The sequence below is a fragment of the Scleropages formosus genome, chromosome 19 (assembly GCF_900964775.1).
Source record: "Scleropages formosus chromosome 19, fSclFor1.1, whole genome shotgun sequence".
Classification (NCBI taxonomy): domain Eukaryota; kingdom Metazoa; phylum Chordata; class Actinopteri; order Osteoglossiformes; family Osteoglossidae; genus Scleropages; species Scleropages formosus.
Genome location: NC_041824.1, coordinates 9,156,405 through 9,182,207, shown reverse-complemented (window position 1 = coordinate 9,182,207; position 25,803 = coordinate 9,156,405). Strand labels below are relative to the sequence as shown.

General features: G+C 42.8%; 2 protein-coding genes across 2 annotated transcripts; one reads left to right on the top strand and one right to left on the bottom strand.

The window, feature by feature from the left end:
- Positions 1-299: 299 nt before the first annotated feature.
- On the top strand, positions 300-9,093 carry LOC108927642 (highly reducing polyketide synthase 40-like). The gene is made up of 6 exons (XM_029246472.1): positions 300-357; positions 464-617; positions 718-878; positions 2,046-2,249; positions 2,888-3,069; positions 3,577-9,093. Exons 1-6 carry the CDS (start codon positions 300-302, stop codon positions 9,091-9,093), a joined length of 6,276 nt encoding a protein of 2,091 aa, XP_029102305.1.
- Positions 9,094-11,165: 2,072 nt separating this feature from the next.
- ptchd3a (patched domain containing 3a) lies at positions 11,166-23,034 on the bottom strand. The gene is made up of 5 exons (XM_029246471.1): positions 23,001-23,034; positions 15,791-16,518; positions 14,596-14,717; positions 13,271-13,416; positions 11,166-13,072 (listed from the first exon to the last, which is right to left on the bottom strand). The coding sequence occupies exons 1-5, from the start codon at positions 23,032-23,034 to the stop codon at positions 11,166-11,168; spliced, it is 2,937 nt and encodes a 978-aa protein (XP_029102304.1).
- Positions 23,035-25,803: the final 2,769 nt, after the last annotated feature.

Here is a 25,803-nt window from a genome sequence, read left to right as displayed (position 1 = left end):
ATGAATTAGATGAGGTTAAGATTCCTTATCACGGTGTTCACGAATAAGAATGGACTTTTTAACATTTGTGAAATTATTCTGGCCATTCTTGTTTCAGTAAACTTTGGGCGCAGAACTCTCAGCTTTGTGTGCGCATTTTGAACTTTTGTCATTAGAGGAAATGATTTACAGAGAGAAAAATCACATTATCCAAATGTACAAGTCACGAATGGGATTTAGTAGAGGCCAACTTGATGTAACAAATAAAGTAACATTTTCATAATATTCACTGTCTTTCAGCATCTGCTTATTGCGAGGAAATGGAGGATGGTGATGACGACATTGCTGTCGTTGGAATTGGGTGCAATTTTCCCGGAGGTCTGTAAATCCTTTTATTCAGTTTTTTTTTTTTTTTTTTATCTTCTCAAAGTTTATCACTGGCTGCCTGTATGGTCTTGTAATGAAGGCTTTGCTTCATTTTCAGGTGAAGGTCTTGAAAAGTTCTGGAAGGTTCTATTGGAGGGAAAGAATTGTACTGTTCAGATTCCAGAGGAGAGGTTTGATACCAGACACTGGTGTGATCCTGATCACAGCAAGGCAGGAAAATCAATCACTGACAAAGCTGCTCTCATTGAAAGGTGATGCTGTACCTTCTGAGTAAACATTGGGATTTCACTTTTCATCGAACCACGTTACCTTCTCATCCAAAACGATCTTTGTGAATTCCTTCTGTTTTAGGTTCAATGAATTTGACCACAAGTTCTTTGGCATCCCTGAGGCAGAGGCTGACTACATGGATCCCCAGCAGAAGCTCGTGCTCGAGTGCACCTACAGAGCCCTAGAGAATGCTGGGATACCAATGGAGAAGGCCAGTGGGACCAGGACAGGGGTGTTCTTAGGTAAAAATATGATTTTTTCTTTTTTCCCCCCCTGCACACAAACTGTTCCCTTAACTATAGTTGTTCAGTTACAGTGACCCTTATTAACCATATAAAGTATTTATCATTTATTTATTTATCCTTTTTTCAGATTGCAATAACTAGGGTGAGACAAATGCATTATAGTGAATAAGAAATGTATATTACATAATAATTATATTTATCCAATGTTACCTATCATAAATTACCTTATATCATACCAGCTTTTGAGTTTTTGTGGTTTTCACAAATTTCTAAATCCAAAAGACAGAATTTGGTTGTCTATAGTACTGTGTAGGAGTAAAAGTATTGGATATAGCTGTAATAAAAAAAAAAAAAAAAAACCTTTTTATAAAATTTTCATTAGCTTTGAGCTACATTAAGATTACAACTAATTTAAAATAGTTGAAAATAAAAATATTTTGCCCCATTTAATGCTGGCTGTTGACCGATTTTTCCTATAAACATGTGTAATGTTTGTCATCTTATTATTGATCTCCAATGCTCAGATACACCAGCCACAACTTGTAAATATGTGGAAACCAGTTAAATGAAACTGTACTCACATGCTTGCTCTCTTTTTGGGTGGATTTCACTACCAACTAATGACCATAAGAAAGAAAAGCAAATGAAAAAAGCAATTAAAAACAAAGAAATAAATGGAAAACATTTACATTTAGCTCATGCTTTTTTTCCAAAGGGATTCAAAATGTTTATCTACCTACAATTATTTACCCATTTATACAGCTGGGTAATTTTTTTTCTTACTTTACTTGCTCAAGGGTACTACAGCTGGATTCAACCCTTTAATGTTGGGGTCCAAAAGCATCTGTTCTAACAGCTACATTTCTTGCATAAGAGTCCATTGTATAAAGTGTAAAACTATTCACAGAAGATCATCATCCCGATGTAACTGAATGGCTTAAACTGAAGCTTATTGGAAATTAGAAAGTCGCTTGTAGTGCTATACTGGCAGTGCTTTTAAGCACCATTACATTACACATACAATATTTGCATGCCTTTTCAGATGGAAAAACATTTAAAATGCACTTCATGCCTTGCACACGATCTACCTACAGTATCAGACGTTCAGTTTTTTTTTGTCCTTTTACTCTTTCACCTTTAACCACATCTTATTTTTATCATCAGGTCTCATGAACAGGGACTATGAATCCCTTCTGAACAACAGTCCCAGTACGATACGCCACTACAACAGCACTGGAACAGCTATGAGTATAGCTGCCAACCGGATCTCCTACACCTTCAACCTCACTGGGCCATCATTCGCCATCGACAGTGCCTGCTCATCATCCCTGGTGGCTCTCCACCTTGCATGCCAGGCAATAAAACAAGGTAACACCAACTGTCCAGGATTTACACTGTACAAACACTATTGTGAACCTTCACTTATATTCCCTATTACTTTTTATTGTACTATTTATTTTGTATTTTACTGAACTATTTATTTTTCTTTTTCTTGTATTTTGCCGTATTATATATTCTGCATTATGTTGCATGACACTTGGGGAGATGCAGAATCTGAAATTTTATATGATTGTATAATAACAATAAAAGTGAATTGGATTGAGCTGAATTTTTTCACCTTCATCACTGAAAACATTTCATCAATAACAAAAATTCACTCCTGGCATTAAAATCTGCTGGTTTTAATAACAACTCTTGTTTCCTTCATTGCCAAAAAACATGTAAGTTGATGGCTGGTTGTAATTGCATGAAAACTTCTTGGCTATGCCATTTTTGCTGTCTGGGCTACTTTATTTGGTGGGATCAACAAATAGAATTTGAGCTAGAATTTGCTCAAAATTTAGAATTTGGTTATTGTTCAGTAACAGTAACACTAATCCTACATGCCATCAATCTTCAGAAACATAAGTTTAGTGTAGTATTCATTTGTATTAAAGCAGTTTCACAGTAAATCTCAGAATATGTAAAAATGGAGTGTAAAATGTGTGATTCTTGCCCTTCTACAGGGGACTGCGAGATGGCTCTTTGTGGAGGTGTTAGCTGTATCATTGAGCCACGGGTTTTTGTCGCTCTCAGCAAAGCAAAAATGATTTCACCTGAAGGGACCAGCAAACCTTTCTCCAGCAGAGCAGATGGATACGGGAGAGGAGAAGGCTGTGGGGTAGTCCTCCTGAAACCACTGAAAAAAGTAAGATGATAATGTGACTATCACTGATTCTGATGTATTGGTATTAAAGGAGAGCAACATATACTCTATTTTAGCTTTGCGTACCTTTTCCATGAATATTAAAAATCAAGCTACATTTTATTAATTTTTTGGTTTTGTCTAAACAATTTTTAAGTTCTTTCAAATTAAACAGATGTTTATTAATTTTAATAATTATTATTAATTTAAATTAAATTACACACACAGACACCTAATCAGTGTTTCATTACTTAAATCTGTAGTGTCCAACCGTTTTTTGGCCAAGGGCCACAACCATTACTGTGAATTGGTCCAAGGGCCATATGTGTAGAAACTGTAGTAAGTGACTACTGAATCTTAAATAAATCTTAGTGAAAAAATTGTCTATAGTAGGTACAGTATGTATAACATTTTTTACTAATGTTCTAGCAGACTGTATACAGCCCTCAAGCACCCATGTTGGACACCCCTGTCTTAAATCCTCCTTTCAATGTCATGTTATGTTATCAGGCTCTGAAGGACTTTGACCAAGTGTGGGGCGTCATAATCGAAACAGCAGTTAACCAAGATGGCCGCTTCATGACACCGATCACCAAGCCGTCCGTGGATCAGCAGGAAGAACTACTTTGTAGAATTTATTCTACGCAGATTGATCCAGTACACATCCAATACGTTGAGGCTCACGGGACTGGAACTCCTGCAGGGGATCCCACAGAAGCTCAGGCCATCTCCGAAGTCATTGCCAGAGCCAGACCACCAGGATCAGAAATACTTTACGTTGGTTCTGTGAAAGGTAACATCGGCCACACGGAATCTGCAGCCGGAATGGCGGGACTCATCAAGGTAATTCTGATGATGCACCACGAGACTATAGTTCCTTCTTTGTTCTATTCTGAGGACAGTGCCAGTATAGATACCAAAGCCCTAAATTTAAAAATCCCCACCAAAGTAGAGAAATGGGAAAGTGCTGCTCCAGTTGGGAGGATGGCAGGAATCAACAATTTTGGATTTGGAGGCACCAATGCCCATGCAGTTGTCAGACAGTATATGCAGAGACATGTTTCTGAATCAATCCCTCGGGATTCACCAAAGTTGATTGTACTATCTGCAGCTACAGAGAAATCACTTGCAATGACATTTGCAGATACATCACAAAAGTTGAGACAATACCAAACAGTGGATTTAGAAACTCTGGCATATACGTCAGCCTGTAGGAGGAGTCACACAAGGCACAAGTACAGGAAAGTTTTCATGACATCATCCCTCGATAATTTACAAGCACAACTTGACTCATCTCTCAACAGAAAGATTGTGCCATTAAAATCAATCCCTCAGATCATTTTTGTATTTTGTGGAAACGGGGTTACCTACAGAGGCATGTGCAAGCAACTGTTAAAAAGGGAACCCATTTTTCGAGAAAAGGCGAAAGAGATTGGGAACCTTTTCCAGAAGTACAAACTCACAAATATTGCAGAAAAGCTGGAAAAGAATTATGACAATGATGATTTTACAAAACCTGATGTTGTCCAGCCCCTGCTCTTCACTATCCAAGTTGCTATTTCCAACCTGTTGAAGCACTGGGGTATCAGACCAGATGCGGTTCTTGGACATTCTGTTGGAGAAGTTGCTGCTGCCCATTGCTCAGGTCTGCTGTCTCTTGAAGATGCAGTGAAGGTGATTTACCTCCGAAGCACCTTACAGAGCCAAGTGACTGGTGGGAAAATGCTGGTTGTCAGCAACACAGTGGTGTCAGAAACCTTGAAATACCTCTCAGCCTATTCTGGGAAGATTTGCTTGGCTGCCTTCAATAGCCCCCAGTCCTGCACCTTATCTGGTGATGCAGATGCTATTGAAAGTCTTCATGACAAACTCAAAACCTTATTTGATAGCAAAAATGTTTTTCTTCACATTTTGGATGTTCCTGCTGCATACCACAGCCACATGATGGACCCTATCCTGTCAAATCTTGAGACCAGCATAGGTACCTTGCAAGGGAATGAAATGGAGACACAGTTGTTTTCAACAGTGACAGGAAGGGTTTGTTCCCAAATGGATTTTCTCACTGGGACATACTGGGCAAGGAACATTCGGGAGCCGGTTGCATTTGAAGAAGCGGTAAAGTCAGCTGCCAAAGAAAGGAAGAATATAGTCTTTGTTGAGATTGGTCCAAGACGGGCTCTGCAACGGAATATCATAGAGACACTAGGAAATGACATCATAGTATTGACTTCTGTGCAACCAGATAAAGATCATGACACAATGTTAACTCTTGTGACAAGACTCTTCGAGATGGGGGTGGATGTGAACTGGGATCAGTTTTACGCTGGGTATGAGGCACCACCAACAACCTTTCCAGTATATCAGTTTGACTGCCCAAAGAAAAAGGTATTCTTTGAGGCCATCAGGAGTGGCAATGACATACCACAGTCTCATCACCCTCTGATATCATGGGTTGCTAGAGAAGAAGTTTGCTGTAATTTTTCATTGTATTCTGAATCATATATTCAAGAGCACAAACACAATGGTTCTGTTATTGTTCCTGGTGCTGTTCATGTTGAACTGGCTTTGGCATCTTTCATGGCAATTGTAAAACAAAAGGTGCCTCTTTGCTTCCTGCAGCTGGGCATCAGTTTCCAAAACCTCCTTGTTCTTGTTAAGAACTCCCCTGAAGTCAAAGTAAAACTTGAACCAGAAGAGAATGAGACAAAATTTAAAATACATTCTTCAATAGCAACGTATGCGTCAGGAACTATTCATTTTAAAAGTAGTCCAACTGTGGTTGCAGAAAAGAACATCATGCTGGACTCTGTTTTCAAAAGATGCAATTCCATCTTAACAGAAGAGCAGATTTACACAGTGCTCTCACGTGCAGGATTTGAGTATGGCCCAACACTTCGACTGCTGAGAAATGTTCATTATGGAGAGGAGCTCATGGAAGCCGTGTCAATTGTAAAGCCTCTACAAGCAATGACATGTCAACTTCATAACTATTGCATTCACCCAGTGCTGTTGGATTGTTTTCTACAAATGACAGCGGTCATCACTGCTGGTAGACACACATCAAGACCTGCTTTCCCTGCCTCAATAGGCTGTGTAACAGTGACAAGACCTCTGCAGGAGGAGATGGTCATGTATCTCAGAATGACTCTGAAGGGATCTCACTATTTTGAGGTATGTGGCTGCTTTACTGACAAAGAAGGTCAGGTTCTAGTTGAGCTACAAAGCGTGAGAATAAAACTTTTAGCTGAGCCTTCCTATGTCACTGAGAAGTGTTTCTTTCACAATGAGTTTCATATCATTTCTAAAGAGATAAACTCAACCCACAGACCAAAAGCTCTAGTTTTTGAAGATCCAATGGGAGTGGCAAAAGCATTCCAGGATTGTTTACACCCAAAGTCTACTTTCGTGTCATACACTAACTCTAGAAAGCAGTTGGTTCTTCCATTTTCAGGTACACTCTGCAGTTTTGGTCTAGCAGATGGTATCTTGGATTTTGAGGAAGTGCTTTTCATGTGGGGCATTCAGGACCTCAGTTCTTTGGATACCGAGATGATCCTAGAGAAGTTGACTGACTGCTGTGAGTTTTACCGTCAAGTGCTTCTATATTTAAAGAAGGGTCAGTGTTCTCTCATGGTTAGAGTCATTACCTACAAAGTGGGAGGGAAAAGTGTAGATCACATCAGTCCAGGTTTTGTGCTCTCTGGAATGACAAGGTCGTGTGCCGCTGAAATTACCGACCTTTCTTTCCAACTGATCAATGTTGAATCTTTATCCTGTGAGGACATCAGGGCCTTAGCTCATGTGATAAGTTCGTACGAAAGCAGAAAATTCCCGGAAATTTTTATAAGCAATGGCCAGATTTACTCAACTGCAATTACTCGTACTAATTTCAAAACAGCTGGAAAAGACAGCGTTGAAGGAAGGACCACTGATTTAGGGTCTGAACCCTTCATATTGCAGACTGCTGATCCTTACAGAATGAAGAACCTCTGTGCCATTCCTTCTGTTAGCCTTGGTGAACATGTCAGGGAAAAGACTGTTGAGGTCCAGTTGGACAGAGTATGTGTTCATTCTTCAGAGTACTTTCCTGTCAGTGTCTCTGATCTGAATTTTCATCAGACTATATACTGGGAAAAACAAACATTTCAGAACCACACACTTTTAGCCCTTGACTTCAGTGGCACTGTTACAGCTGTAGGGAAGGGTGTGAGAAAGCTGAGAGTAGGTGACCATGTTGCTTCTTGTTATCCTGTAACAGCTTCCTCCAAGATTATAATTCCTGAAGGTGCGTGCTACAGAACAAAGAGGTTTCCATTTCTCAAGGAAGTGCCATGCATTTCGTACTTTGTATTGTCATGGGAGATCTTTCACAACATGCTACCAAAAGGGAACCAGGTGAGAAGGATAGGCATTCTCTCATCTAACCCTGACTCGGTTCTAGTGCAAATCTTGGTGCAGACAGCCAACAAGTCTGGATGGATTGCCACAGCTGGCACAGAGTTTGGTGGGCTAATACAAAATGTAAAAACATGTGATGCATTTATCTTTTTGCCTCAGTTTAATCCAACTTTAGTTGCTGAAGCATGCCATGCTTCCACTGTCAAGTACATTGTTTTGGTTGGTAATCGCCAGGAACCTCTGCCATCCAGTACCTTTAGAAATGACAATGAAAATGTTTACCTTCAGAATGTTCAGGTGACCAACATTTTACAAAAAGTCAACCTAAAGAAGCAGCAAGACAAGATCTATAAGTGGCTAAAAAGTATGTTTTTAAACCAAGAGTCTTTAAATATGCAATATGTCACTTTTCAAAGAACACCTGGAGCCCCTGACGATTCAGAGCTGGAGTGCTATGAATCCTACTTCAGCCTGAAAACCATAGCAGTGGTTGTGTTGGACAGTGGTACCAAGGACCCAGGATCTGACATCCAAATGCTAATCAAACCAAAGCCTCTTTTCAAGAAGAAGTCAGTATATGTGGTGACTGGTGGACTGTCAGGTCTGGGCCTTGAAACCGTGAAGTTCATCGCTCAAAGAGGCGGAGGGTGTATTGCGGTTCTCTCCAGAAGAGCTCTATCTACAGAGATGCAGCTTGAAATGAATATTCTGCAGAGTCAGTGTGGTGTTTCGGTCATATCTCTACAGTGTGATGTGTCAGTCTCCGAGCAGGTTTTAGGGGCATTCTCACTCATCGCGCAGAGGTTTCCATTTTGTCCAATCAGAGGGGTGTTCCACAGTGCCGTGGTCTTACAAGATGGATTGATTGAAACACTGGATAGACTGGCCTTTGAAAAAGTTCTTAGGCCAAAAGTCAACGGTGTGCTAAATCTGCATTATGCCACCGTGAACTATGAATTAGACTACTTCGTGTGCTATTCATCCATCTCCTCTTTCATTGGGAATGCCTCTCAGAGTAATTATGCAGCAGCCAATTCATTCCTGGATATGTTTTGTCAATACCGGAGGAACCTTGGACTCGCTGGACAGTCCATTAACTGGGGAGCTTTGAACCTTGGGCTCCTACAGGAGAAGGAACATTTCCAAAGGTTTCTGGAGGCAAAAGGCATGGCAGTTATGGAAGTACCAGAAATTCATGAAAGCCTGAAACACTGTCTGCTGCTTAACAATGCCCAGCAGGTCATTTGCAAATTTAATTTCAAAAACCTGAAGCATCACGTGTTTTCTCAGAATGCCTCCCTAAGAGCACGTTTACTTACACTGGTAGAAGAGGAGATAAAAAATTTGGAAGTGTCAGACACGGGGATCCAGAAACCAATGTCTCCCTACTCATTAGAAGAATATGTGAAGTCACTGTTTAGTGAAACTTGCAACATCGACCTTAATGAGCTAAGTGGTGATACTACCCTCTCTGTGCTGGGTGTTGACTCAATGTTGGCCATGACCCTGCAGAACATGATCTTTCAGGAAAGGGGTGTAAACATTCCCCTTGTAAAACTGCTAGACCCCAACACCACACTGTCTGCTTTACTATCCATCATGAATGAACACACACAAGGGAATTTCTGAGAGACAAATTCACCTTTGTTTAGATTCAAGGTGAGAATGTGAACTGTGAAGCACTCACAAAGTTTTAATGCTTTTAAGGAGGCTCTTTTTAAGTTATGTTGTAAAATCTGAATGATTTATGATGACTTCACATAGTGTCAACTGTATTACTGCAGTGATTACTGGCACAAGAGCCCTTCTTAGCTCTTAGGAATGATAATGTTACCCTGAAGAAATTCTCTGTTCATAAAGATGCTGGTGTTAATATTCTCAAAATAATGTTGCTGTAATGTTAAGCTGTGAAAATTTAAGTAAATCAGAAACGTTTTTGTACTTCTCTTTGATGTCTTCGCCACTGAGAAGGGGACTTGAGGATCTGTGTTCAGCATGTGCAGCTTTCCTGATTCTTCTATGATCACTCACAAAAGAATTGAGGGATACCAGCACTTAGGGACCTTCCTTAATGGATCTACATTGCCACCTAGGGGCATTCAAATTTAGTGAGTACAACCACTCAGACACGCACACACACAAAACTGAAAACCCCTTGTGCTTCGTAGGTTCCTCAGTGGTCCATATATTTTGGAAGCACAGGCCAATAGGCTAGGCAGGCTACAACCTGAATGGGACACCACTCCATTGCAGGGTAAACACACACAATCATGCCCATCCGACAATTTAGAGTCACCAAACCACCTGAACAGCATGTCTTTGGACTGTGGGAGGAAACCAGAGCACCCAAAGGAAACCCACACAGACACAGAGAGAACATGCAAACTCCACACAGACTGAGCAGGGATCAAACCCACGTCTTCTCGCACCACGCAGGCGCTGTGAGACAGCATCGCTACTCACTGTGCTACCCCCTATTTACTGTACAACATTTATTGTAAACTTCAGTTAGGTAAACAAAGAACACTAAACCTCTGAATCAATAGCCCTGTACATTTTTAAACAATTATTTGGAAATTCATTGTAAGACATGCCGCATAAAGTTGGTTGTTTTGACCACAAAACCTCATGGTCTCCTTTGGTTCAAAAAGAAGCTGAAGAAAATATGAAATAAGGCAAATACAAGCTGAATAAGCATAAAATACTCATTATACAGAACATTTTTTTTTTTTAGGTTCATTATGAGTGTCAGGGACAAGCACTGAAGACAGGTAAGTAGAGGACCCAAGTGCAGGTGAGCTTTATTCAAGTAACCAGGTTCTAGGGGCAAGGTGAAGGTCTTCTGGGCACAAACATCACAATCCAGGTAATCCAAGTTGTGGTTGGGAAAACCAGGTAAGGCACAAAGGCCAAGACCACACCACCTGCAAGCACACAAGGCAATTGCAAGAATCCACATCCCAGCATGGGCACGGAGCCTTTTATCCCCAGGCTTGCTGAGTGGGCACAGGTTTTGTTGCTTAACTTGTTCCCGGGGGTGAAAGCAGTTCCAGGTATGTCACATTAACATTAAGCAAGTTGGAACAATATTGCAAAATAAGTTATTGGCAACAATTTGAAAGCATGCACTGGAATGGATGCTTATGCAGAGTGCCATTTTGCGATTTTATGTACCCTATAATTATGGTCAGCAAGTGGCACTGTGGTAAAAGTAACAGATGTATTTTTATGGATGTGCACATTTCACAAAGTTCAGAATGAAGACTAATGCCAAAACAGTTAATGCATTTTTAAGAATATTATTTAAAAATAATTCATTATGTAATTTTCATCATTTAAAAATAATTCCATTAATGAAATTTTATCAGATGTCTGTTATAAAAATGTATTTTATTCATCTTAAATTATAAAATCACGTGCTTCCTGAATTCATCAATACATGTGACAATAGGTACAGACCTACAAATACTGATGCCTTATAAATTCCACCTTATTTTCTAGTAGAACACCTATTCAGCCATTACTGTTACCCTATGGATATTTAGATATTAAATTTATAACAATGTTTTTAAATCCAGTTCTTTAAGGGAAAGTGGGAATTTAACGCTCACTCATCCTTGCCAGCATTTTGCTCCTTGAACATGATTTAACACATGATAATAGATGTAATAAAAGTTACTATGTCAGTTACAGTGACAATCTTACATGTTCATTTTTATCTTGAGGGATGTTGTTGACCGCTGTCCATCATACATCTCCTCATCCAAGTTGTGCTTCTGACAATTGTTCACTGAACCATCGTCGGCCACGCACATCTGAACATCGTAGGTCTTGTTATCGATGCTAAATACCGCAATGCTGTCTGTAACACCCCCTTGGCCGGTCTGGGTCTGCTCGGCCCTGAATGCAAGGGTTTGAATGGCAGAGCCCTGCTGTGTTTTGCATTGGTTGTCATCAGCCAGGAACGTGTGATTGTCATAAATTTGCTTCTCTTGACTTCCCTGCAGCTCTTGCTTGCTGGGGGTGGGTTTATTACTGGTCGTCTGCTCATCAAAGGTGGGCTTCTCCTTACTGCTGACTTTACTCGAGCTGCTGCATGCGTCAAAGAAGGTCAGAAACACCGGGATGAAGGTGATTCCATGAAACAACCCGAAAAAAATGACCAAGAACATGATCTTAAACAAAGTTCTAAAAATGTAATTCTTAGAAGCCGAGAGGACCACCACACCCAGTATGGTAGAAACAGCACCCTGGACAATAGGGTAGCCAAGGGTAAACAGGGCTTCTACGGCCTTTTCATTCGCACTTGGTTTTTTGCTGGAAACAAAAGCGTAGGAGATATGAGCTGTAAAATCTACGGAAAACCCAATGCAGACAACCAGTATGATCATGGAGATGGTGTCTAAGTTAACATCCCACAGTGCCATGAAGCCAGTGACGCCAACGATGATGGAAGCAATAGAGAATGTTACCCAAAGGGAGCAGAGAGGACTTGGAATCAGCAAAAGGGAGATGAACAACATGACTGCCGTGGTGACCGCAATGTTCTGGATGGTGTTGCTCACAATGACGGCGTACTGGTCATGGTAGATAAACGTGGGATGATAAACCAGAAGAGGCACAGGACACTTCTCTGCTGTGCTCCTAAGCTTATTAAGCATATTCATTTCATCAACCGCGGTAGTAATGTTCACAGTCTGGATGAAGAAACGAGAGGCGTAAATTGTGTTATTGGTGAAGTTGAGATCTTGCTTGAAATCCAAGCGATTGAGAAACACTGATAAATGGTCCTTGAACACTCTTTCATCGTTTAGGTTCAAATTCATAAACAGTCCATATATCTCATATGTTTCAAGCCAAGAAGTAAACATACTCTCCTTAATAAATGACAAATTTTTAAAATCTGCTATGCACGAGTCAAGATCTGATCTGTTTTTCTTATCCCAGTATGGGAATTCGCCTTTCACCACTACCATTATGTTTGGACCGTATTCGGAAAAGAATTCCTTTTCATCGTTGTAATAGCGAACGACGTACGAGTCATCGGCTGCGAGATTCCGCAGGTCAATGCCTTCCTTAATCTGGAAGCATCCGTAAATGCTGGTAGTCAGATACATGGCGTATAACAAGATGACAAACACTTTGGCCCAGGGCTGTATCAGGAATGGCCCGTAGTATTTTTTGAAGAACTGATTCATTGGTTGACTTTCCTCCTTTCCATTGTGATGATCGTAGGCCCCTCCCACACAGCACAAGCTGAATCCCTTGGAGAGCCCAGGGGGACAGTCCTCTGGCACCTCCTTGCAGGTGAGCCAGTGCCTGTTGCTCTTTTCTCGCCTGCCGTTGAGCACCATGAAGGCGCCGAAAAAGGTGATGCTGTAAAAGTAACAGAAGAGGATGGACGTACTGCTGTAGAGGCAGAAGGAGCGTACGGAGCGGAACGGGGTCATGAGACCGATGTAGAAAGCCAGGACGTCCGTCAGCGTGGTGATGGTGATGGAGATGGCAGCTTCTTTGTACGTATCAGCAAGGCGGTCCTCGACCTTGTCGTGGACGTTGGTCTGCTGCCAACAAGAGATGAGGATGAACATGTCATCAACGCCAATCCCTGGGAAAACACATGGGCGAAGGTTTCAAAACACAGAACACGGTTTCTCACAATTCTTGACTTCTGCTGGTTTTGCATAAAGCAAATTCAAACATACGGTTCGGCAAAAAACCACTACACGCCGTAGACCTTGGTGAATTAGAACTAAAAATCAGGAACTGATTCGTATATGGAGGAATGTAGCTTAAAGACTCTTACCTAAAATTAGGAAGGGAGAATTGGCCACGGTCATGACGAAGGGCACACCGATATAGAGCATCATCCCGAAAGAGGACAGCACAGCAAGGCCAGCAGACATCACACCAAAGGCGGCCACCCACACCTTGTTCCTCACACAGTCGAACCTTGTGAACCAACAAAGAAGTACAATTCACTGTTATCTTAGGTGTAATATTATTTGCCATAAAATAATTTAAATCTCTGAAAAAACTGTGCAAAGCAAATAATGGTAATCTATCCATCCAAGCCATGGAACATCAAAAAAAATACTCCACTGAAAATCTCCACTTATCCTTTACGTTTTCATAAAAGATTTAAGTGATGATTTCCAAATCACTGCATGAAAATTTTCCAGTATAACTTGGTTGACTCACTTGGCTGAGACCTCCTAAGCCTCGCAAATAAAAATCAGTCCAAAACAAAAGCATCTTGACCATCTAAAAATGACTGATGCATCTAATACAGATTTTATAAATATTGTCAATTGCAACATTTTATTGTAGCCCTAGAAATAAAAATAGATGGCTCATCTCACAGGTTCACAGGTGTTGGTACCTGTTTTTACGAAGCACTGACCATGACCGTGTCTTTCGGTGATGACGAATTCTGCGGCATTCATCTATAAGGGCTAAAGTCTTGCCTGTCTCTACATTCATGAAGATGCTCCTGATACTTGAATACATTAATCCTGCTAATGCGATAGGATACAAATGTGCTGGGAGAGTATTCCGCAATTTCAAAAGATCTTTAACGGCAGCTTGGTACACTCCTGCTAAAACACAGCCCATATTCTACTTTTGATAAGTAATCATAAAGGCATCTGCCCCAGTTTTTTTGTATTGCATTTTTTTCATGCACTAAAAATAAACGATTAAGAATCACACATCTGCAACAGTGTCTGCCTTTCTCCCAATGTAATGCACAAAGTGTATTTCTCTGAGATGTACGTCACTTTGGAGAAAAAGCGTCTGCTAAATGAATAAATGTAAATGTAAACGATGGCGATGCAATACTCCCTAACAACACAAAGCTTATTTTTAAAAACCCAAACTATCTGCACTTTGATTATACAGTATATCCACATTTGAATTCAACATAAATTCGTCGGTAACATAGTGACATGTCAGCTGTAGCATCCTTGAGCAAGGTACTTACCCTAAATTGCCTCTGTAATATTACCCAGCAGCATAAATGAGTAAATAATTGTAAACTGCTCTGGAGAAAAGTGTCAGCAAAATTAAGTACTGTAATTTTTTCTCACATTTACATTTTTGTTGTGAGTACAAATGAGGAAAACTACATACCTTAAGCAAGACACAACTGAAAAGCTGATGGAAATAACATAGGTAATGGAAAACAATGGTATCACATCTTTCGAATTTGCTTCAAACTCCACCTGTCTTGAGAGTGAAGTCGCATGTGTCACCTAGGAATGCACCAAAGAGACATTAGTTTTACGTACAACAAGCATCTGCTTAAAACATTAACCAGTAAAAAGTAAAACATGATGCTCGTTTACAGATTAGACATTTAAATAATAAATCTCACACACACACACACACACACACACACTGTCCGAAACCGCTGGTGCCTAACCTGGCAACACAGGGTGTAAGGCTGGAGGGGGAGGGGACACACCCAGGACGGGACGCCAGTCCATCACAAGGCACCCCAAGCGGGACTTGAACTGCAGACCCACCAGAGAGCAGGCCTCGGCCAAACCCGCTGCGCCACCGTGCCCCCCATAAATGATAAATAAAATGACAATAAGTAAAATGCATGTCAAAAAAAAAAAAAAATAAATAAAAAAGTTGACCAGATGCTGAAGAGACAGATGTTCAGAAGTGGAGTTACTGAGGACCTAGTACAGGTGGTCCTTGATTGATTTCACATTTATTTATGTGAATTACAACGACCCAAAGTCATGATGGTCTTCCCATTAACCTTTTCATACCATCGTCCAGTTGCAACGTTTGGTCACAACATCTAATGACGACCATTCGGCCGCAAGGCAACATTTTTTCTTATTGTTTGGGTCTCAGTCACTGTGTCTATCAGCAGTAAATTTTGTAAAAGAATATTTTGAAAAACTTGCTTAAAAAGTAAAGTTTCTTAGAAAATTGATCTGGCACTTTATTTATATTATTATGAGCATCGGTAAGCCCAAAGTCGCAGGTTTGTCGGTAACATTTTCGATGGGCGGACCTGCCGCCGTAAAGAGTTTGTATATCTGTGCTCCCTGAACCAACTTCAGCCTTCGGAACACGTTTATTTCAACTTTCTGTTGTCGATTGCCGTCGACAGGTGAAACGTGACAGGCGCGCGACGACATGTGATTGGTGAGAAGCGGCAAGTGCGATGCCGACGGTGACACAGACTGACAGGCGCCGCGGCCGGCATCGGCTCTCAGGGAGCCCGACACGTGACACGTGCCCGGCGGTGACAGGTGACAGGTGAGCCGAGCCGAGCCGAGCCGAGCCTCAGCCTCAGGTCACTCACCTCGATGAAGTCCAGCCGGGACAGGTTGGAGGGGAAGACCCTGAGGAACTCGGCGAGCCACGCGGCCGCTTTGGACTCGTCCTCCTCTTTGAGGAAGTAGAAGAGTCGGATCGCCCTCGCGCTGCTGAGGACGGACGCGTTGCGCACGACGACCCCGCCGACCGAATGCCCCAGGAACACGGAGTTGAGCCCGAAGATGGAGAAGGGGAACGTGAGCCGCGTCTCCTCGATCCTGCCGCCGTCGTGGTTGATGACGTCCAGGATGGCGTTGGACACGCACTCGCCGTGCCTCGCGGCGCAAAGGCTGCCGAAGGAGAGGCGCTCGCGCCCGCGCCCGCGCCCGCCCGCGCCGTACACCTCGATCTCCTTCACCCTCCGGTCCAGGAGGATGATTTCCTCGAAGGCGGCGCGCGTGAGGACGTTCGCCGGCGACCTGGAGACGGCGATGAAGGACGCGTACACGCCGTCCGTGTAGAGGCGCTGGCTGGAGAAGCGCGAGTCGTCCTGCGGGAAGTTCTCCCGCACGAAGCGGCGCTCGAGCTTGGCCGCTCCGTCCACGGGCGTGAACTGCTCCTCGATGTCGTTCGCCTCCCGCTCCTCCAGGAAACAGAAGCCCCCCGCGAGCGCCAGGGAGCTGAGCAGCGGCAGGAGCAGAAACCACCAGGGCTTCCTGCCCACGAAGCGGCCGAACCGCTGGAAGCCCACGGAGATGGGCTTCTCCACGCAGTCTGTGTGGCACGCGACCACCATGTCCGGCGGGGAGAGCTCAGCTGGAACTCCAGTGAATCATGCGGCAGCTTTTACCCTGGTATAATTACGCAGGCTTAGTTATCCCACCCTGCCTGCCTGCCACTTTTGTTTGCTCCCTCGGAACTTAATCCGAGGCCGCAACTTTATTTTGCTGGAGCCGGGAATACCTGATGCATACGGGGTATTTTTTGCATTGTGACGCACTTGCTCGCGGGGGGTCCGAGAGCGGACAGAACGACGCGGGGGGTCGGGGGGTGTTAAGGGTGGCGCGGCGGTGACACTTGCAATATAACCGTGAATTTGTAGTACTGTGTCAACACGACGAACAGGTGCCGACACCCGAACATCAGCCTGGGTCGAACTCAACTGCGCTACCCCTGCCCTGGACAGTTCATTTTAAAACTCTTTTCAATACTTTCTAAAGGCAAATTGAATAAAGTTATTCATTATTGTAAGGCTGCCCCACCCCCAAACACCCAAGTGTTTCCAAACAACTTTTACACTTGAGTTGTGGCCTTTTTTACGCAGTTTTTTTTTTCTTTTCTAGCTACATGTTTAGGTCCTTCGGATAAAATGATGAGATATGTATAGTATTACAGGAGTTCATATAGTGCAATTTTAATGGCTATCTCTTATTTATAAGCAATATATAATTAAACTTTCAGTGTTAAAAGGTTATCCCAAAAAATGAATTGCGACAAGGATGCCAATATTGAAAATAAAAATATTACCTTTTTTAAAATGATGGAGGAGAAGGAACGGGTGCTTCAAGTAGTGTCTCTCCATGGTGCGTCTTCTCCTGTCAAGTGCGATGCTGTCAACACTAAACAGAGTTTTTCTTTTTGTAGGGACAACAGAACAGGACGGTATTGTGTGAGAGACTAAATGAGCCGAACAGTTAATCCACTGAGTCCAAATAAATCCCTGATCCAAACGTTGCATCAAATTTGCGTTTGATGGGTCAGTGATTCTTCCCCCTCCAACCTGGACATTTCTTTCAGCAGACACAGATTTGCAGTAATTTTTGGGTTTTGGCTTCGTTTTGCGTTCTGTGTGTTAGTATGAGGTGATCTTGCTTAAGATTTATTGGTCTAAAGCAAATTTTAATGCACTTTATGTAGCATTGCTTTACATTTATATATGCTATGTCATTATAAAAATGTATTGTTTCCTTTAAAATAACGTTCTCTGTTTCTGTCAAAACCAATGCCTGGTATCAAAAGCACATTGTATAGTTAAAATACTGTATGTGACACATTACTGTATATGGATTAAACGTTATGTGCAGGCTGTTTCAGGACTACAGGTGGCACAAGCCATTTTTCCAGCTGTAACCAGCATAAATTCAAATGCATGGACACACTAGTTTATTTAAGCTCAGTGTGTCCACACCAGGGTGAGACACAGGGCTTTCATTTTAGCCCTTTTGGGCCTCCCAGGGAAATGCATCCCCCTTCCCCCACATTACGAGTGTGCTCTTTTCCATATTCATTTCACTTTCTGAGGTTCCAGTATCACCTGTACTACCAAATAATGGTCCCCAGCACTTTTTAAAGCAAGACCCTATGCTAGATCATTGTAGAAGCACCCAGTAGTACTACAGAGATACCATCCTACAGGCTTTTGCCCCAGCCTTCATTTAATTCACTTTATTCATATAGTCTCTACAATTAGAGTTGAAGGAAAATCCTCTGTAGCTGTTCTTCAGATGCAGGACTGGGCAACCCGTGCCAAGCTGATGCCTTGGTCCACACCTGTAATGCTGTTTGTCCAATAAAGGGCTAAAATTGCGCATGAAGCAAAAATATAATTTGAGGAAACCTGGAAGCAGGTTTAATTCAGAAGTGTCTGAGCATCTGTGATGCTCTAGACCATTACGAGATTGAACAGACTTTGGGCACCTGTGCAAATTTATCTATTATCCACATTAAATAAACCAAAGCTCTTTTAGGTAGATTAACGAAAAAGACCAGCTTACAATAACAGAAAAAGTGTGAGAACTCTCACAAATGTGTTAGTTTCATTCCCACTCAAGGGTCCATATATGTTATATATATGTGTGTATGTGTATGTGTCTTCGTTGTGTGACTGATGCTGGCTTTGTTGATGAGCCCTCTTCAGGTGACTCTTCCATTAGAGGAAATAAGTGCTTAGTGTTAGGGTAAGCAGTGATAGATCTCTCCACTTAAATCACAAAGCTCTGGATGGAAGTTGAGTTTAAAGGATCCTTCACACCATCAAGAGTTTTTCTCCCATTCAAAGCTTGGAGAACCTGCTGATGAACCTCAGTGAGATACCGCACTTGCAAAAAAATCCAGGCACAAGAGCCGTTTGCCAGTTCTGCAGGCTTGGCAGAAATGAATGAATGCCTTTGTTTGGGGTCAGAGTCCAATTTGGCTGGAGGTCCTCATTGTAGGAATCCAAGATCCAAAAGAGCCTTAAAGCTACAGACTGTAAGAGTACAACTGAAATATGGTGGCACAGTGAGTAGCGCTGCTGTCTCACAGTGCCTGGGTGGTGTGAGAGAACATGGGTTTGATCCCCGCTGTCTGTGTGGAGTTTGCATGTTGTCTGCATAGGTTTCCTCCAGGTGCTCTGGTTTGATGATGTAAGAACACCATTCTCTTTCAGTCTTGTGTTTCTCCACCCAGTAGAAATAACTGAGTAGTTCCTATGTCTACATATCCATATATACAACAACTCAGTCCCAATGCAGTACCCTTGCTGTGCAGCTCTCAGGTCATCTTGTACATTGGTACAAACGGCTCAATGAGGGAGACGGCAATAAAAATGGTTACTAAGGACAGAGCAATAAAAATAAAGTAAAAATGCAGTCTTTGAAAAAGGTAAGAGACTTTCAGCATTAAATAAAAATAAAATTATTGCAGGATTAATTGTAAAATAAATATACATGTGTCGTTTCATTTTATATTGATAAAATAGGCACTACAGGACGCACTTATTGTTTTATTAAAAGCGAAAACTTTGTGAAAGTGTTTTGTTAAGTAAAACGAGAGAAAACCACTAAACAAATACTGCCGGAAACCAGAACCAGGGACCTTTTCACAACAACGGGACAAAAACCACAGCTCTACCACTCCTGCCCCTTATCGATCATTAAATGCTACAGACGCACCTGACCCTCCTCTCGTGATCAGGTGCGGCCAATAGTCCAGGGGGTGGGCGTGGCCGCACGTGATCATGCACGCCAAAAAGTGTGAAAGTCTCTCTCGCTTTTTTTTCTTTTGTAAAAATTTTGCAGCTATGATGCTTATTTTTAATGTTTAATCAATGTGTCATTTAAACGAATCTACATCAAAACAACTCCGACGACGCACTGCCTTTTCCCAGCTGCTCCTCCTGCTCAGGACCTATAAATAAGTGGCGAGTGGCCTACAGGCGCGGTTAGTCGGTAAAGATGTTCCGCACCTCTCGATCATAGAAATCAGGTGTTCCTGCAGATTTGGAAGATGGGCAAGTGCCAGACTCTCTAGTTAAGGATGCTAAGAAGATTGTGTAAAGGTACGCACTGGACCCCATGGAACTTCCCCCATGTTGGGTAGTGGAGATCCGTAGGTTATTATTTATTTTTTTTATTTATTTATTTTTAACCTTGTGACTGACAGGTGGGTGTAGGTAGAGTATACTATCTCCCACAAAGCAGTATTTTACAAAATTCCAAATAAATGAGCCCTCTTAAGTATCAAGAGTTAATGAACACTTTAAATCTGTACTTCAGGCTAATGTTTGTCCTGTGAATTTATTGTCCTGTACTCACACTGCTGTGTATTGGTACTTTAGTCTTGTGTACTGTTTTGTGTTGCACCATGGTCTCTGAAGAAATGACATTTAATTCCATTGTGTACAAGCTACATAGAGGAATGACAATAAAAACCCACCTGACTACAATTTTTCTGAGGAGAGATAATAGCCTGCACTTCCCCATCTTGTCGTTAGTTGGCAGCAAAATGCACTCAGAATAAAAGTGCAATGGCCTTATGCCCTGTGTTACTGGGTTGGCTCCGGTTCCCCGTGACCCCGTATGGGACAAGCGGTTCAGAAAATGCACGCGTGTGTGTGTGTGTGTGTGTGTGTGTGTGTGTGCGTGCGTGCGTGCGTGCGTGCGTGCGTGCCATTTATAGAGGTGGACACTGTACAATCAGAATGGGTTTTATCAGCCAAGTGTGTGAACGCACACAAGGAATTTGCTGTGGTTCTAGGTGTCTCCGGTATTTACAGACAAACAAACAGCTTTGTAGGACCTGTTTCATTCTGCATTTTTTTTTTTTTTTAAATTATAGTCACATCCAAGGCTCTTACAGAATCTACCCATGAAATAAATTGAGGTGCTTTATTACACTTTTTTTGATTGCATATAATAAAGCAAAGTGTTCTGATTCTGGTGACTGCTGCACATGTTTCTGTGATTCGCTCCTGTCACTCATCTCTACTTGTGATGTGTCCTCAAATGCAAATTCAACATGCTATCTGTCTTTAAAATGAGTTTTTAGCACTTTCTTCCAGTGTTGTACTCCATATTTTTATGTTCCATTATAGTAAAATTTTAAGACTTATTTACGTGTTTTTGCTTTTTAAAAAAATGGATGAAATTGTGCAACTGCAATCCCATCCACAGCGGACCCTCCGTTGTGAGACAGTGTATGATCTCATGCTCTCTGTTTCTGAGAGACTCTGGAACACGATGCTCCTTTGTGGGGGGGGGGGGAAATAAATGAAGTCTAGCTTTAAAGTAAAGTATTTTTGTTGTCCATTATAGAGTTATTCAATTTTTTTTTTTTTTTTAATAGAACTTAGCCCCTGAATAATAAGGTATAAACATTTACTATCGAAACGTAGTGAATGCATCAACAAAGTGAGTTGTGAAATGTGACCCGGGAACATTTTCTGACCTTCTTGGGTTTGATCAGTGAGAGAAGAAAGACTTTTAAATTGTGACACCTTGAAAGGGAGCAGTCAGAGTCTGTCATTGTCATTAGAGACCAGTGGATATGACTGCTTGTGGCTTTTATTTTTATTTGAACTCGGCGCCTGATCCAAAGGGCCATATGCCAACTCGCTGCAGTGCAAATATTTGGGCTTGGTTTTTATGGACTGGGCGGGCGTGCGCCGCCTGTCACTGTAAAAACTTTACTGGGAGCTTGTGGCACGTGTGAAAACAGGGTATCGCCGCAGTTGGAATCACACCCCCCGAGTGACACGGCATTTTAATAACACGCGTGTCACAGCCACAACTTGCTGTCATGACCCACTTGACTGTGTTTTCTCGGATTTTCAGAAGTGGGTTGGGAATCTTGGAGTGCGCTTGCATTTCAATTTTTTTTTCTCTGTTCTATCATGATTTACTTCTAACTATTCTTTATTCACCTACGCAGTGCTCATCTGTATCTCTTTTTACTCCATTATGTTATTTATAATGCCTTCCCTTCTCTTTGGCACTTCCTTTGCCTGCCGTGGAAATTTCTGCACTATCTGGACCTGTTTAGTAGGTCTGTTTTATGGGCACCAGCAGATAAGGGACAGTGGGGGGAATAAAAGAATGGTCGAGGGACTGCGGGGGCAGCCGTCTGTAATGGGGGTAACATCTGGGGAGACTCTGCAAAACTTTAATAAACCATTTAAAGTTTATTTGTGCATCATTGAGACTCCATAGAATGTTGGCCACGAGGGGGCGGTCTTGGGCTTCAGGCATGCGGCAGCCAGGGCAGTGAAGACTTGTCTCCATGAAGCGGTGTCAAGGGGGCGCTGTGGCTTGGCAGGTTTAGCAGGGTCCCGCTCTGTAGTAGGTCGGGGGTTCGAGTCCTGCTTGGGGTGCCTTGCAGCAGACTGGTGTCCTGTCCTGGGTGTGTCCCCCTCCCCTTCCAGCCTTGCACCCTGTGTTGCTGAGTTAAGTGTCTGGTTTGCTGTGACCCTGCTTGGGACAAGTGGTTTTGGATTCTCTGTGTGTGTATGAGAAGCACTGTTCTTGTGGCCCTTGGAAAAGTGCATTTCCACTCGCTGTGCTGTACTGGATCAGTCGACCTGGACGACGGAGTGGCGATGCTGCCGCGAATCATAAATAACAATTAAGAACATGTCATTGTATCAGCTTCCCTATTACTATTGCCATTTTTTTCCCACAATGAACGGGATGTTAGATAAATGACACCTGAGTGAGCAAATATATATAATTTTTTTTTTTCACTTATCCAAAGGACTCAGTGAGCAAAGTTATCCACCCCTTTCCCAGGTCCTGAGGTCCCGAAGCTCAGCTCTTGGTTCTTCATGCAGTAGATCCTGAGACAGCGGCTGGGGAGCTGCTTGTTCTCAGAGCTTCTCTGGTTCTTCACCAGCATGTGAACCTGTGTGGGCGCGCTGCTTTACCCCGGATCCCTCATCAGCACCCTCTAGCCCTGAAGTCATCTGCCTGGGGGGCTGGACGGGCGGCACGCTGAAAGCGAACGGTTCCTTCTGGGCCTTTTGAACATAATTTCCATTTTTCACGCGCAGCATGAGAGTCTGCGGTTACCTCCCACCCCTCATGCCGTTACTGACTGAGCATGAGCGCAGGGTCCCGGGGTCTGCTCCGTGCTCTACACCTCTCTGGATACGGGAGAAACTTCCAGTCCGGGCCAATAATTGATCTCGTTTTGCTCATGGGCATCCCAGGACGTTTAAGAGATTTAAGAGATTGGGGGTGATGCTGGGACATGTCTGCACACCCACACCGGGCCCCAGCAGGCCTGCTTTTACATTTATTCCTTCAGCTGGATCTTTTCTCCAAAGCAGCATACTGTGATTTACCCATTTTTACAGCTGGGTCATTTTTACTCTAAGACTTTGTAGGGTAAATAAATAATGCGCAATGGGCCTCCAGCAGGAGGAGGGATCATACCCTGGGCCCTTTGAGTGCAAAGCAGCTGGTTTAACCACTACGCCACCTGCTGCTGCTTTTAAAAGGAGACAAAAAACCAGCTTCTGTTACTGTATTCTGACTTCGCCAGTGTCACCGCATTGCTTATTCTTTTTCTGCCTTCACACTGACACGATGAAACGATATCAGCGTGTCCCTCCTGATTCGCCTCATCTGCCGAGCTGTGTCCGCAGGAGGCCGTGGTGGGTAGAGGGTCCGAGGGCCGCAGTACCGGCTGTGTCCCCTGGATGGCACCAGCGACCCGGGAGTCACATTGGTGACTAAGGATCTCTTGGAAATTCTAACACAGCTTTCATTGCGCTCCTGATGTTTCTTTCTCTTTTTTCCCCACATGGCAAATGTCTCAAAGATCAGATACTGTGTGATATACAGAAGTAAGGTGCACTGGGGTAATGTGTTTTCAGAAAGCCTCTTTTTTTTTTTTTTTTTTCCTTCGTTTTAAGTATTTATTTAAAGCCAGCGGTTACAGGCCTATTGGGCACAGCAAACGTCTGGGGTGCTCTTGATAGCGTAGGCCCTGGATGGAAAGATGGATTGGAGATTGATTTCGGGAATATTTAGTAATCCTTCTCAGGACACGGCAGTTGGTATCTGCGCAGGGCTCCCAGATGGATTCCATGCCTCGCTCTGCCGTAACGATCATTAGAAAAACGTCCACCCCCCCCCCACCCCCCGTGACCCACTACTCCTTTCAATGAAAATTAAATATGATTTAGTGCGGCCTGGTCCCGTTTGACATTTGTGTATGCGATCTGGTGCGTGTGTGTTTGTGTAATCATTCCCCGGTCCTGTACACTTTAAACCAGACCGGTCTTCTAGAGCGGGAGCACAAAGCGGTGCAGCGTCCCTCGGCAGGACATTGTCGCATGTCACCGTCCGCTTTATTTACATGTTTTTTAAAAAGACTGATGGCGCAGTAAGAATGCAGAGACTTGACAACCCCATCGTTCTCTTTATTGCTGACATGTTTATTGTGCTTTCCAGCTAAGGGGAGATGGGGGTCTTATAAGGTATAATAAGTTATTTAATATATAAGCTATAACTTGAATGGGTGTGTCGTCGCACACGGCACTGAGAAATCTGCTGCTGTTTTGGAGCAACTGAAAACATTTCTAAAGCGGCTTAATTTAAACGCATTTCCTTTTTCAAATGATCCCATCTGTCGGTTGTGTCCTGTCCAAAAGCTAGAATTAAATGAATAATGTTTTGATTATAGTTGTAATTTAAATTACGGTATTTTTCTTTTTACCTGGGATTGGATTATTTTAATACCAAAAAAAACTAAGAGGTAGGTGAACAGCTTCAGGGGTTTTGTTTGCAAGATATGTAATGAGTAACCAATAAGCTTTGTTAGTTAGTAAACTGACTTCTGTATGCAGGAACATCACATAGAAGCGTGTGGGTGATCTACACTGATGTAGACCTTACGCTACTCTATATAGTGGTGTTATGGTAGGTGCAGCAGGCAACACAGTGATTAGAGCTGACCCTTATCTAGTTGGAGGTTGTAGGTTTGAGTCCCCTCTCCTTTAATGAAGGTACTTATCCTGAATTAACACTGTAAAAGTTACCCAGATGTATGAATGGGTGGATCATTGTATCTTCTCATTGTATTGCATGTTGACATTACTGTATGTTGCTGAAAAGCACCATCTAAATGGATCAAGAGTGTAAATGTGTTTGCGAGGAGCTGGTCCATATTGACCTGTTTTGCGTTGCAGCCAATGTTCTGAAGAAACACCCTCCAGGTAGTCTTGTTTGAAATGGGTTTGAAGAATAGTAGCGCAAAGGATCCGTCTCGTCTATAAAGGTTGAAGGTTTAAATCCAAACTTTGATTCAATGTCGACTTTTTGCTACAGCATTAGTAGTGTCTCCAGAAACATCTGTGTTGGGGGTTCATACTGCCTTTAATTGCGGCTCGTTACCAGACGTTAACATCCAAGGCCAGTGTAGCAGTGGTGTTGCCGTCAGTAACCAGACCCAAGCCATTCCAGAGCTCTCTGTTCTTACTGGTAGCCTCCACTGACAGGGCTGCTTCTAGTGTAGTGGGTTGGGCAAAGGTCGCAGGTTCAAATCCAACCTCCAGCTGCAGCACCCTTCAGCATGGTACCAACCCTTAATTGTTCCCGTAAAATTACCCAGCATGGGGGCTGTGGTGGCACGATGCCTATTGTGTGGTGGGTCTGGCGTTTAAGCCCTGCTTGGGTTGCCTTGTGATGGACTGACATCCCATCTTGGGGGTGTCCCCTCCTCCAGCCTTGGATGGATGGGAAATTACCCAGCTGTACACACCCACTGCCTGAAACTGCTTCTCCGAAGGGGGGTCCTGGT